General features: G+C 36.2%; 1 protein-coding gene across 23 annotated transcripts in view; it reads right to left on the reverse strand.

Moving 5' to 3' along the window:
* The window catches only part of fnbp1b (formin binding protein 1b), an 87,542-nt gene extending 71,964 nt beyond the window's left edge, over positions 1–15,578 (reverse strand). For 4 of the 23 annotated variants that reach the window (XM_055179291.2, XM_055179290.2, XM_055179288.2 and 1 more), the window contains exon 1: positions 15,379–15,574. In XM_055179291.2, the coding sequence (XP_055035266.2) occupies positions 15,379–15,426 (48 nt within the window). In that variant the 5' untranslated portion in view covers positions 15,427–15,574. Of the gene's footprint in view, positions 1–15,378 lie in introns of all 23 variants that reach the window. The other 19 variants (XM_055179287.2, XM_055179280.2, XM_055179277.2 and 16 more) reach the window with 12 other exon arrangements.
* Positions 15,579–15,874: the final 296 nt, after the last annotated feature.

Below are 15,874 nucleotides of genomic sequence, written 5' to 3' on the forward strand. Positions count from 1 at the left end.
GGCTAAGACCAGCATACGCTGACCCACCAGCCTGGCAACGGTGGTCAAGCTGGTGGGTCAGTTGATCTTCAGTTAGACCAGCTTGCTACACCAGCAAAAACAGCTGAAACCATGCTGGTCTTTTTCAGTAAGGCTTGTGTGGCTTAAATTGATTAAAGTATCTAAACAACACCAGTCAGAAATAAGCAGGTCTTTTTATTGCTGTTTGTAAACTGTTTTCCAGTCACGGTCTGTATGTAAACTAGACAAACATGTTTGCAAAAACTACACTTTCACACTGACTTATATCAATAATCAATGATAGCACACCATTTTTCAAAGATGATTGCATACAATGACATTCAAAAGAAAATCTGGGATTAAAAAAACTATTTTTATCTCAAAAAAAAAATTCAAATAGTCTGCTCACTATAGCTAACAGACAATGCAATGCATGCAAATGTAAGTGAGCTGTGCAGTTCCACTGCTAACCTCATGGGGCAGTAGAGAGGTGAGTGTCAACACATAAACAACTGTTACCATTACTGAACTGTCAATCAACACACAGACATACACACAGAAGACTTCTTGTATATCTACGTTTGAGTATTAAATACCACCAATAAACCGTAAAAAAAATGCACATCAAAAAGTACAAGTCACTTTTGTAATCAGATAAAGATGAAAGCAGCGACCATCTTCAAAGTAGTAAAATTCCCCTCACATCTAAAGTGTATGATTCACACACAACTGACTGTAAATAACTGCAAGATGTAAAGCACAAAAGCACGTTCACCCATCTATTTAAGTGCATATTGATATGCTTATCGCAATAGTTTGCAATAACTGAATGATTTTAATCATATATAGTCAACGTTTAAAGTTTATGCAGATGGCAGAGAGACTGGCGGGACAAAGAGAGTTATGCTTTCATTTCCCAGAAAGAATGTGAAACAGGTATGTTGGTTATATAATTTAATACATTTTAAAGCATTATCATATCGCATTTCTCTTTAATATTGTGCAGCCCTACTGTAAAGCAAGATTTTATCTGACCTAGCTAACTTAATTTTTCTCCAATTTTCCCTTCAGTAAAACAGCAGAAAGGTTTGAGGTTGGTGGGAACTTATAGACAAAATACACAGGACAATGATATTTTCTATTCCTTACCCATGATCTTAGTAAAACACGTATATACCATATGGAATTTATAATCTTTTACAAGTATTTGTTCAAACATTCGGCACTTATAGCAATTCAAGTCGACAAGCTGAAATTGTTTAACTTAAAGGGACACTCCACGTTTTTTTGAAAATATTTTCCAGCTCCCCTAGAGTTAAACATTTGATTTTTAACATTTTGGAATCCATTCAACCGATCTATGGGTCTGGCGCTAGCACTTTTAGCATAGCTTAGCATAATCCATTGAATCTGATTAGACCATTAGCATCGCGCAAAAAAAATAACCAAAGAGTTTTGATATTTTTCCTATTTAAAGGCACACAAGGCAAGTCTGAGTATTATTTCTCTACTAGCTCCCCCTAGTGTCTGGGAGTAAATGCGTTCTATATCTGAGACTATACGAGACTGAAGGACACCGGGTCGGATACAGCGAACTTGCAAGTGGGGTATTCTTCCTACAGACGGTAGGGGCAGGCGAGAGAGTCTTCATTCGTCATGTAATGAGTCATTTAACCATATACCAATTTACGAAGATGATTTATTAACATAAAAATGCTGCCTTGTGTCCCTTTAAACCTTGACTCTTCTGTAGTTACATCGTGTTCTTAGACCGATGGAAAATTAAAAGTTGTTATTTTCTAGGCAGATATGGCTATGACATTACTTTTAATTTTCCATCGGTCTTAGTACACGATGTTACTACAGAAGAGTCAAGTTTTGAATAGGAAAAATATCCAAACTCTCTGGAATTTTTTTTAGCGCGATGCTAACGGTCTAATCAGATTTAATGGATTGTGCTAAGCTATGCTAAAAGTGGTACCGCCAGACCCGGAGATAGCTGAATGGATTCCAAAACGATTTATTTTCAAAAAAAGTGGAGTGTCCTTTTAATTTGCTACGTTATGTTGATATGATATCATTTTTTACAGTGATGTCCATTAATAAAACCTCCAGATGTAATATAATACTACATTACACATTAAATGTGATAAAGCAGTGACGAATTTCTTCTATTTTAGCATTCTGTCTCTCAGGAAAGTTAAAATAACACTTAAATTCTTCTGACCTAAAAACAGCAGAGACAGGAAGTGGCTTTGAGAAGGTGCAGATGTGTATGTGTAATAATAGCATTACTGTGTAGTGACTGATGGCCTTATTAACACATGGACATAGTGTGAATATCCGAACGTTTGCATTATTGCTCACACAAAAACGTTCAGGATGTAACTCACTATATGTGAACCTGACTCGTGTTGTATGTTGAGGAAGTGTTTGGATGATGAAACGTGTAAGAAAAGAGAAGATAAGATTCTTAGAGATGAGCACTTTTGCATGGCCTATAAACCCCAGCTTGGGAAGTCACGTATTTTCTTTAAATGCAAAAACACATTGTGCATTGTGTGCGTTCAACATGTGTCGATGGGATTTTTTAATCATCATGAGATGTTTTGAAGTCCCTCTCTTTATAGAAAATAAAACTGTCTCTTTCTCATTCAATGGCTTCTGTTCTTTGTCACTGGTGCTTGTAGGCAGTTTGCATTCAGAGAGAAATATTTGTGCGAGATGTCGTCCAGTGTGTGTGTGCGTCTGTGTGTGTGTGAAATGCCAATCCATTTGTCTTTCACACAGGGTCTTTGTGTTGCAGAAAAAGCCAGAACTGAACTACTGTGCTCTCTCAGTCATGATACACAGAGAGGTCTCTCAAACACACACTTGGATGGTCGTATCACTAATATTTGCCTTTGTGACACGAAAAGCCAAAGATAAACACACACCATAGAGCTCAGAAACACCCCATCGATTTCAAGAACCCAAGAGAACATCTCTGAAACGTTACCACAATTGCTAACGCCATAAATCTCACATTACTAAAAATCCCTCAACATCCGCTAACACACAATGCATTAACTCCCATCAAACTGGTTCAAACTGCTTTATGCTTGGTGTTGGTCAACTTGGTTGATCAGCAATGCGTAAAACATTAAGTGAGGCTTATTAACCACCTGCATGGCATTTTTTTTTGATGACGCTGGTTGGCCAATCTCTAACACTGACATATATAGAGAGAAAGAGAAGTGTATGAAGGTGATTTGCTTATTTGCACACTTCCTGAAGTTTGTCTAAGCGCATTGAGTTCTCAAAATAGGAAATGGAACGGTTTGGGGTGGAGTCAAGTCTGTCTGTCATATTCAACACCCATAACAGAAAGCTGGAATTTGAGTCAGTTGACTGAAATGATGACACATTTTTGGTCTTCCTGTGTTATCTAAGCCACACAAACTGAATGGTTGTTCAAAATCTAGAAAAAAATCACACTAATAACTAGCCGCGGAAAACCACAATGAAATGTTTTAAAGGTTTAGTAAATTTTCTTTAAAAAAAATCTAGATATCTACTCACCACCATGTCATGCAAAATGTTGATGTCTTTCTTTGTTCAGTCGAGAAGAAATTATGTTTTTTAAAGGAATATTCCATTTTCTTAAAAGAAAAATCGAGATAATTTACTCACCACAATGTCATCCAAAATGTTGATGTCTTTCTTTGTTCAGTCGAGAAGAAATTATGTTTTTTGAGGAAAACATTGCAGGATTTTTCTCATTTTAATGGACTTTAATGACACCAACAATTAATACTTAACTCAACACTTAACAGTTTTTTTCAACGGAGTTTCAAAGGACTATAAACGATCCCAAACGAGGCATAAGGGTCTTATCTAGCAAAACGATTGTCATTTTTGACAAGAAAAATAACAAATATACACTTTTAAAGCACAACTTCTCGTTTAGATCCGGTCGTCATGCGCTAGCGTGACCCGACGCAATACGTCATCACGTCAAGAGGTCACAGAAGATGAACGCGAAACTCCGCCCCAGTGTTTACAAGTGGGGTGAAAGAGGACCGTTCCGACGTTGTTGTATGTCAACTGATACTAATTAATGTCTTTGTGTCAGTTTATTGTTTACAATGGTCCGCAAATGTGCGTTTTATATATGTAACACGTGACCTCTCTACGTCACTACGCATTTACGTTAGGTCGCGCTGGACCGGACCCAAACAAAAAGTTGTGCTTTAAAAGTGTATATTTGTTATTTTTCTTGTCAAAAATGACAATCGTTTTGCTAGATAAGACCCTTATGCCTCGTTTGGGATTGATTATAGTCCTTTGAAACTCAGTTGAAAAACTGTTAAGTGTTGAGTTAAGTATTAAATGTTGGTGTCTATTAAAGTCCATTAAAATGAGAAAAATCCTGCAATGTTTTCCTCAAAAAACATAATTTCTTCTCGACTGAACAAAGAAAGACATCAACATTTTGGATGACATTGTGGTGAGTAAATTATCTGGATTTTTCTTTTAAGAAAATGGAATATTCCTTTAAGGAAAAGTCCATTAAAGTCCATTTCAATGGACTTTAATGGACCCCAACACCCACTAGCTCCAATGCAGTTCAAAATTTTAGTTTCAAAGGACTCCAAACGATCCCAAACAAGGCACAAGGGTCCTATCTAGCGAAACGATTGTCATGTTTGGCAAGAAAAATAAAAAATATGCACTTTTAAACCACAAATTCTCATCTTCTTCAGGTCGTGTGACGCGCCAGCACGACCTCACGTAATTGTGTAATGCCGTTGAAAGGTCACGTGTTACATATATAAAACGCACATTTGTGGACCATTTTAAACAATAAACTGACACAAAGACATTAATTAGTATTATTCGACATACAACAATGTCTGAACGGTCCTGTTTTTCCACATTTGTAAACACTGGGGCGAATTTTCGCATATGTCATCCGTGACCTCTTGACGTGATGACGTATTGCGTGAGGTCGCGCTGGCGCGTCACAGGAACAGAGATAGACGAGTAGTTGTGGTTTAAAAGTGCATTTTTTTTCTTGTCAAAAATGACAATCGTTTTGCTAGATAAGACCCTTATGCCTCGTTTGAGATTGTTTAGAGTCCTTTGAAACAGCAATTTTAAACTGCATTAAAACTGTTAAGTGTTGGGGTTCATTAAAGTCAATTAAAATGAGAAAAATCCTGGAATGTTTTCCTCAAAAAACATAATTTCTTCTCGACTGAACAAATAAAGACATCAACATTTTGGATGACATGGTGGTGAGTAAATAATTATTATTTTTTTAAGAAAATTGACTAATCCTTTCAGTTAATAATGTCAGATACTTTCAGTTTACGACCATCGGTCAGGTTTTATTAATTTTTTAACTTGTGGTCTTTTGGAGCTATCAAAAATTTTGTTATTTTACTTGAACCGATGGTCAACTTGCATAAATTAAGTAGCACATCCAGTGCTGAGCGACGTCACACATAAGCAAACCAGGACAACCAACCGAGGGATGCGGTCACCATGACTACTTACATCGCTGACCATCTTCATGTGTAGCATCTTCTGCAAGTACTCCTGCAATGGGGAAAGATGAGAAGTCGACGGGGGGTCCGGGTCCTCCACGATCCATCGCATCGAACACGCCGACCGGCGTCGGTTCAAAAAATCATGGAGTTCATCGTGCATCATCATCATCAACGACACTCATGCAAAAACAACCAAATTTCAACCTAAGGCTAAGAATGTGCCACTAACTAAACTCGAACGCATCGATTTCTGTTTCTAGTGAAAAATATATTCCTATTTGTCCGTTTAAGGAGAGAAAAAAGTTTCTGCTGATCTGCTGCAGAATGTGAGCGATTACCCATCATGCACTGGGAGATTTTGTAATGCAATGAACTTTGTGTAACTGGTTATTAAGCAGATTACCAGCTATAATTCGACTCAAGGAAACAGACGCAATTGTTAACTACATATTCATCCAGACGTAAACACATCACTTCAAAAACACAATCCGCATACACCCATCCTTCATCGTTTAAGCACATTGTTGCACGTCAAACTTTTGTTCTAGTGCCAAATGATTTTGATTTATTCCATTACATAATTTCTGACTGCACCTTGAAAGACCTAAAACTGAGATTTTCACAAGCAATAAAACTCAGAAATGAAACTTTAAGGCTATAAAGTGAACTGATATGATGTGGAAAAGCTTAAAATGTAAGTGTTGGAATATGGAAACAGGAGGATAATGGCACATATACAGGCTGTACATACATACAGTACTGTGCTACAGACTTTCTTAGGTGTTTTTCTTCATGTGACTGGATAAACATGCTATGCATGGGTATGCATGTGTGTGTGTGTGTTGTTGGATTTGCAGGGATACTATACTGGTATGTGTGGTATGCGTTCCAGTAAAACCTCATATGCATGCACACAATCTAAATATTCAGTCTGCCAATCTGAAGAGGTGAGAGTGAAATGCTAAATTTAGACCCATGCTCTCGCTTTTATACACATGCATGCACACAGTACTCAAATGAACCGCTTAGCAGAAGAAAGAGGGTGAACCCGTTTATCTCAGGTTATAAATCAATTGTAATCATATTGAATACAATATTGCATCAGCCGTGCATGCATTCCCTCAACCTAACTTAAAAACTGATACTTATCCAGACCGAATAGAAAAAAATGGATGACTGGGTCAGTATCAGCATATTAAAATCTGTCTCACAGACACAAAGTCTATATACTTTTACATTACATAAGACAAGAATTAAAGTAGGAATAGGAAGAGAAAACTGTACCCTTCATCCTTTCTACCTGCCCCTTATACAACAAATACATCTGGAATTAATCATTAAATAGCAAACATCTGGCAACCCTATTAACCATACACATACATCACAGCTGTGACTGCATATAGACTTACAACAAATCAACCATGCTAACCTTGCAATGCTGCCAAATACTACAGTTACCACCGCTATTGTTTTTTTTTACTATTATCAGAATAGATTATGGGATCTCCAAACATTGTAAAAAAGCATAGAGAATCTTTTTACTTTTTTAAACCGTTATGGGTGATACAAAATTACCACAGTTTTATTGTTATAAATAGGCTTTCATGGTAAATATTTTTAATGGGTGGTGCATTTGGGTTTGTCCTGCGAATCGACGTCAAACTCTATAGCCTCTTGTCTCTTACAGAACGTTCTCTTAGTAAGATATTGAAATAAGCACTTGTTACTACTTCCTGTTTCTGACTCTTACTTCCTCTTGCCCAACGATACAAAGAGGATCTAAAAAAACACAATCTCTACCTTGTGTCCTAGAGAGAAGAGAACACGTTTAGCCACAAAACTTACTTTAAAATGTATCATTCATAATACGCCCACTGCAAAGGCCAACCTCAAACTAAAATAAATTAAACGACAGCTAAAAGCATTTTCAAGAATCATGACATTAGCATACTGGTTTAACATTGCTATGACATTTGCTCAGTATTCACTGAAGTACTATGTGGTATGATGCCATCTTTCAGTGTTATACACAAATACATTTATTACTAAATTCGCTCAAATTTTGGTCCGGTCTGAGAAATGCCCCATCTGCTGTTGTTTCCATGGTAACAGATCGTTTTGTGATCAGACGGGGAGGACACAAGAAATGAAATCCTAGGTTTTGTAAAAAGGGAAGTTGTTAAGTTGACAACAAAGGATAAACATGGAAGTGAGAAAAATGCATAAGAAAGATGTAACAGTATGCTTTACTTTTCAAACAGTGATTGGTTCTGCATGTTTTCATCTCAGAAATAAAATCCAATGTTTGCGTCTACTGTTACATTTACTATTTTAAATACAGCAGGCAGTGTACAGTCTAAGTAAGTGTGGTAGTTTACAGTCTGAAATGTGTAGAGTACATTCTGAAGTGTGCAGTGTACATTCACAAGTGTGTAGTGTACATTCTGGAGTGTGCAGTGTACAGTATTAAGTGATTTGTGCTGATTTTATAGTGTGCAGTGTACATTTTGTAGTGTGCAGTGTACAGTATTAAGTGATTAGTGCTGATTTTATAGTGTGCAGTGTACACTTTATAGTGTGCAGTATGAAGTGTTTAGTACACATTCTGAAGTGATTAGTGCCAATTCTATAGAGTGCAGTGTACATTTTGTAGTGTGCAGTATGAAGTGTGTAGTGCACATTCTGAAGTGTGTAGTGCACATTCTGAAGTGTGCAGTGTACAGTATTACGTGATTAGTGCTGATTTTATAGTGCGCTGTGTACATTTTGTAGTGTGCAGTGTGCAGTATGAAGTGTGTAGTACACATTCTGAAGTGTGCCGTGTACAGCATTACGTGATTAGTGCTGATTTTATAGTGTACAGTGTACATTTTGTAGTGTGCAGTATGAAGTGTGTAGTGCACATTCTGAAGTGTGCAGTGTACAGTATTAAGTGATTAGTGCTGATTTTATAGTGTGCCGTGTACATTTTATAGTGTGCAGTGTGTACTATGAAGTGTGTAGTACACATTCTGAAGTGTGCAGTGTACAGTATTAGGTGATTAGTGCTGATTTTATAGTGTGCAATGTACATTTTGTAGTGTGCAGTGTGCAGTATGAAGTGTGTAGTACACCTTCTGAAGTGATTAGTGCCGATTCTATAGTGTGCAGTGTGCATTTTGTAGTCTGCATTATGGAGTGTGTAGTGCACATTCTGAAGTGTGCTGTGTACAGTATTAAGTGATTAGTGCTGATTTTATAGTGGGCAGTGTACATTCTGAAGTGTGTACTGTACAAAATTAACTTAGTGACTAGTGGTGATTTTATAGTGTGCCGTGTACCTTTTGTAGTGTGCAGTGTACAGTATGAAGTGTGTAGTACACATTCTTAAGTGATTGATGCCAATTCTATAGTGTGCAGTGTACATTTTGTAGTGTGCAGTATGCAGTATGAAGTGTGTAGTGCACATTCGGAAGTGTGCTGTGTACAGTTTTAAGTGATTAGTGCTGATATTATAGTGTGCAATGTACATTCTGAAGTGTGCAGTGTACAGAATTAACTTAGTGACTAGTGATGATTTTATAGTGTGCCGTGTACATTTTGTAGTGTGCAGTCTGAAGTGTGCCGTGTACAGTGTTAAGTGATTAGTGCTGATTTTATAGTGTGCAGTGTACATTCTGAAGTGTACAGTGTACAGTATTAAGTGATTAGTGCTGATTTTATAGTGTGCAGTGTACATTTTGAAGTGTGCAGTCAGTGTGCAGTATGAAGTGTGTAGTGCACATTCTGAAGTGTGCCGTGTACAGTGTTAAGTGATTAGTGCTGATTTTATAGTGTGCAGTGTACATTCTGAAGTGTACAGTGTACAGTATTAAATGATTAATGCTGATTCTATAGTGTGCCATGTACATTTTGTAGTGTGCAGTCAGTGTGCAGTATGAAGTGTCTAGTGCACATTCTGAAGTGTGCCACGTACAGTATTAGTGATAAGTGCTGATTTTATAGTGTGTGCAGTGTACATTCTGAAGTGTGCAGTGTAAAAATGAAGTGTGTAGTGCACATTCTGAAGTGTGCCATGTACAGAATTAAGTGATTAGTGCTGATTTTATAGTGTACCGTGTACATTTTGTAGTGTGCAGTATGAAGTGTGTAGTGCACATTCTGAAGTGTGCAATGTACAGTATTAAGTGATTAGTGCTGATTTTATAGTGTGCCATGTACATTTTGTAGTGTGCAGTCAGTGTGCAGTATGAAGTGTCTAGTGCACATTCTGAAGTGATTAGTTCCAATTCTATAGTGTGCAGTGTATGGTATGAAATGTGTGTAGTGTGTAGTGCACATTCTGTAGTATGCAGTCGCAGTGTACAGTCTGAAGTGTGTAGTGCACATCATAAGCAGTCTGGGAGTTGAAGGTGAGTTCACAAGCATAGAGAGAAACCAAAAGCTTTATCAGTTTACCAGAGTTTCTGCTCACAAAGCTGCTATTCATACAAACTGTTCATGTGTTTCACAGACCTATCAAACTGAGTTAATGCAACACACTACAGATATCTAATCTTACAAAAAGAAAAGTTAAATCACTGGCAATGAAAACAGCAACTTTCAACAGCAAGCCTACAAAGGCGGCGCAATGGTCTATAATAATAATAATAACACCATGGTACTGAATGATGACCAGATTCATATACTGTACTACATCAATTTGCATGCTATCTCAAAGAATAACATGATACTATTGTGGCAAAACATGATAGCACAGTAATACTGTTTTGTGATTTGCATACATTTCAAATTTGCTTACATATATCTGAAACTATTTTCATAATGATTATTGAACACCAGCATGATGTGAAATCTCGCTTTGAGTTACGGTCCTGTCTTGAATTAAAAAAGATTTCCTCATTTGACACAGCGATGCACATTTCTCATCTTTGCGATATATTAGGGGAAACGCTTGCACCGCACAGATATTTATTTAGCAGCCTCGGTGGTCGCTAGGCAACGACAGGGGAAGACGGAAGTGTTACACACGCTGCACAGATAAGTGCATATCACAATCTGATACAAACACACAAAGTAAACACACACAAACACCTTGCTTACATCAGCTGTGTGTGTGAGAGAGTTGACCTAAATGTTTAAACAACATATAAGTACCATGGTATTGTGATGGTATTTGATACACTATATGGCATTTAGAAATCTTTTGGCACAAAAACCTTGGATTAAAAGCCAAATATTTGGATCGATCTCAATACAAACTACAAAAACGACAACAATTTAACTGAAGAATGTCATGTATTTCACAGAAGAGAGGCTAAGATTTCATCTTCAGTACAACAGACACCAAAAAAGTGCTGAAAACAACAGGCAGCATTCAATAGCAGAGAGTCCCAAAATAGAGTATGTGAGCTGCCGATGGGGGTATGCATACTTTTTCATTAAAGACTAAAATAACTTTTATAACCGAGTTTGTGTATTTCTCAGAGGAAATAGTAGCAATATTGTGTGCCCTCTCTAGTGTCACACTCCAACCAATATATCTTTTATATAAAAAGCGTGATTGTGCATCATAGGCCCTGTTTACACCTGGTATTAACATGTGTTTTGGTCACAATTGGACGACATTAAGTGGAAATGGGTTGTGAAACGTTTTGAGCTTGTCAACTTTCAATCACATTCAGAGGTAGTCGAAAATGCATGTGAGTGATTCTCGCTAAATTAGACTTATGATGTGTTATGAAACATTTTGATAAAATTTTCATTACCGCAACGTATCCATGACTGGATTTGGGTTCTTTGACATGGAAATATTTATAATCAAAAAAATCTAAAAAATTAAAAGCTTCAGTGCATGTTATACTATAAACATTTACAGTAAAGAAACATGTGGTATTTGGTGATCATTGGTAAATGTAGATACAATAATAAGGAATATAAATGTGTCCAAGACCAATTTTCTCATCTTCCACAACAATTTTCAATTATTGTTTAAGCTCTCAAGGAACTAACATTTAAACAAAAAAATGTTGGAAGAGACATAATTGACTGTGACACTCAAGATGGCTACCAGGTAAGCAGTTCTTATTTTTTCTCTTCAGATAAAAGTTAAAATTTTGTTTATCATGGTACCTAGACAACTTTTTAGTTCTCATTACCGAAACATGAGTTTGTAAATGCATATATTTAATGTCATATCAAGTTGCGGTAATGATAATTTATGATAATGATAATCTAAAAAATGAAAATAATTATATAGGAAATATTTTTAAATCTTCTAAAAATAATGGTTATAATAAGTTCAGACCCTAATCTTACATTATGCAAAAAAAAATTGGCTTCAAGGGCTTTTTAAAAAAATCTGATGCTGGACACCTTTAAAATCTGGATTTCGTGAGAATCACCCATTCGGATTGCTTTTGTGGTGTAGATGCTCATGTGGTCGAATGTGCATACTAGAGGTCCAAAGAAATGTAATCGCTGGCTTCCTGTAATCACGTCACTACTAGAGCAAGCTCCTGATTGGTTAACACGGCGTGAATATCCTCCAAAGTTTTCAACTTGCGCGTTTCCAGCGTCTTAATACCAGGTGTAAACAACAGCATGGATTTTTTTCGACAAATGTCATAATGACATATGCATTGATGTGTATTTGGGAGTAAAATGTATGTTCTTTACAGGAGTCACACAGTCGAAGTTTTATTAGAGGCTTTTGAACGGCGTCCAGTACTATGACGGTAATTTGTCTCTTCTCTAACACAAAATACAGACATTTAAAATGTGCCACCGCTAAGATCATTTCTGCAGGTAAACAGATATTATCAGCGCACTGAAACAAACACAGGGTATTAGAAGAAGTCAACAATTTAAAAACTAGACTTGAAGTCGAAAAGATTAAAAAAGAAAAATATATGAAACAAAACAGCACTGACTGAACTGTTTAAGAGTGGATGGGCTATTTCAAATCATGTTTAACAGCTGAAACATGAGATCAGATTTCATTTACACTTTAAAGAATAGTGCACCCAAAAATAAAAATTGTGTCACCTTTTACTCTCATGTCATATGTGAAGATATGCCATGACAGGTTTTACTTCAACATGCAGATGAGAGAACCAACAAGGTTTGACTTTGACTTGACTGTAAAAAAGTTCAATCTTACACAAGGTCACACACATTGTCTTTCCCTGTGTCCAAAATCGCCTACTTCTATAAAATAAGTAAAATTGATCATGCACATTAAAAATTATCTCAGTATGCAAACATACTGTCATCTGTCGAGATTTCTTAGTAGGAATCAGTTGGACAATTTTCAATCCCATGAGGCATCAAATATAAAAAGTTAATAAACAAAAATACTTAAAAACTGGAAGCCAGGTGTCTCTTTTCAAGTCTAATTGATTGCAATACATACTAAAAATGTTTCTCTGGTTAAATTGTATTCGTTTAACAACACCTGAGTAAATTATATTTGCGGTTGTTATTACATTGTAAGGTTGACAAACATATGCATCACGACAATGACACCATGACAATGGTGGAGCTAGTGTGTCCTGAATGCATGCATACCGTTTAAAAAAGTAGATATACTTCAAAGTAAATATACTAATTCACTAGTATGTATGTACTGACATACCCGCCCTGTACGCAGACCATTTTTTACGTGAGGGTCAGGTGACATAATTTTCGTCATCTGAAGAGTGCACACCTTTGTAAATTGCATGCAAGAGAATGTGACAAAAACGGCTTGGCAAGATGAGAAATTCAAAAATCTTTTTAAAAAACTTGTTTTAAAAGCATGCATCAGGTTAATTTCAATGCACAAAGTGTATTTATGATAATTTTATGCAATAAAAAAATCCATTTTCATAATTTTTTTGAAAGTTAAGACTGATTGGACCTGAAAATGTCAAATGGTGTAACCGCTAATTGCGCCAAAAAATGAGAAATATTAAATATTTTATCCACCTTGATGGCATGTAAGCATAATCATAGAAAAATAATAATTTTAAAATATAATTTTAGTTATTTCTAAATGAGATTTTAATGCATTTTTGTAATATTTGTCCTGACATATGCTGAAAACAGCTCTGTTTTCTAAATAATCTTTGACAAATGTTTGTAAAAAAAATCATATTAAACTAGATGATTATATTTTATTCCACATTTTTTATGAATATATTTAAATTTTCATTTAAAAAACACTAGTTACACAAACTGACACAGACCGGTTACACCACATTGACATTTTTGCAATTATCCCCCAAATATTCTTTCAAAATGAAATAAAACCAGAAATTTTAGACTCAAAAAAGAGAATGTATGCAAGTAATCTGAAAATTTTGAAATTTTAACCCTTTTACATATAATTGAACTATATGGACACAAAATAATTAAAGTCACGTCACTGACCCATGTAGCATGTTGCTTAGGAAATGCATTGCATTTTGTCGCAATGCGAATACAGCCACATGATCTCTACACATGAGAGTCAAATAAACAAAATTTTGCAAAGCTGTGCGTTCAACCGAGCACGTATGTACGCATACACATAAAAACAAACTATACACCAGGCTTTAGTTCGGGTGAACACTTTCCTGTGACCATTCGGCACTTCCGGCACACCTTTGCAATGCATTATGGGAAATTTTTTTTATTATTACCCACTTTTAAACTGTCATTTCCTTCTGTTTCATCTGAACTAGCTTCTCTTTCCAAACACAAGCATACTGTACACTTCTCTCATCATTATGATACACAGACACAGCAGGAAACATATTGGCTCCGGTTACAGGGTTGAAAATGACCCCAGCAGCAGATCAGTATGTGTGCGAGCACATTTGCTTGTCATACCAGAGGCCAGTAGCCTGGGTTGGGCTCTGGTCTGTGTATGTTTTTATGGAAGGGGAAGACTCGACCCAGTCTTACAGTCTATTTGCAGGTCGTATTTGAACCGCGTGAAATCGTTTTATCTTTCGGCTTGAGAAACAATCGCCTCGGCTCAGCGGAAACTAAACATCCAGATAATTCAAACGTCCACCATACGGGACAGATTTAACCTCCACATGCATCTGTGTGTGCGTGTGTGAGTGTTATAACTTATATTAGTTTAATAGCTGTCTCGCAAAACCACATGTGGACACAATTACGCAACTACACCATTAGACTAAATCTTTTTCATTATATCTCACTTTTATGCACCCAAAAGCAAAGATAACACACTTTATGTGTGCCTGCATGCATTGCTGGTTAATACGCGATACAATTAAGAGCAATATCATAGATTTATATAATTTATAAAGACTAACAATACACTGAGAAAATTGCATGATTAAAATGAATAAAAAACTATTATTCACGAATAGACTGCAGAGTTGCTATATGCAGTAACTTTCTAAATATTACGACACTCGATACCGTCATGGTTATGCTTTGGATTTGAAAAATCTGTTTGCATTACGTTAAAATTTATTTAAAAACTAAAAATAATTTTTTTATCAACCTGAAACTTTACATACCTTTATAAAGTACTACATTTATTCAGTTTGCAAACCACTGCTATATCCATGCACATTTGCGGTATTTTACTGTTATTGCGCTATATTTTGCTGCCTTAATAGATTAAAAAATGTTCCCAAATTCAGATTTTGATTAAATTAGCTTACTTTAAACTATACGCACACACTTTATCACATACCACCTTAAACACAAACACATGTATAAAATCCGAATCTCAATCTGGCAACCGATTTTGTCTCCTCTGCTTGCATTACCATTAAAGCACTGCAGGCTGATCAGAGACCAGTTGATCTGCCAAATATTGATCTCAGTAGACAGTTTAATTAGAATATGGATGGGGTCTTACCCTCAACTGCTGGACCTTTAACATCGTCTCCCCTTTAAAAATGTCCATGACTCCCTGAAAAGTTCAACCGTTTGTTGTTACCGGGTCGTTTAACGGTACTGTTACAGTAGCCACACCCGAGTCGAACAGCTGAGAACGTCCGATCAGTGTGTATAAATGTTTATTTGTGACTATGAGAGTTGTGCGTGTGTGTGTGAATTTACCTTGCCGTATGCCAAAAATACTTAGCTCAGAATTCAGCCTGACAAATACGCACACACACGAACATTGACACACATAGAAGTGAAAATTCGTGAAGGTTAATGTAAAGGTTACAGTTTATGCCTCAAAATGGTTTTCATTGTTTTGTTTCCTGTTTCAGAGCAGAACAGAGATTAATGTTGTTCACATAAAGTAGTACAAGTTCACAAAGTACCTGGATTCATTACTTTCACATGATCATGACTCGTTTAAATTTGCATTACATTATATCCGTGTGACTTACAAGGTATACGTG

This window comes from Misgurnus anguillicaudatus, chromosome 9 (genome assembly GCF_027580225.2).
Source record: "Misgurnus anguillicaudatus chromosome 9, ASM2758022v2, whole genome shotgun sequence".
NCBI classification, from domain to species: domain Eukaryota; kingdom Metazoa; phylum Chordata; class Actinopteri; order Cypriniformes; family Cobitidae; genus Misgurnus; species Misgurnus anguillicaudatus.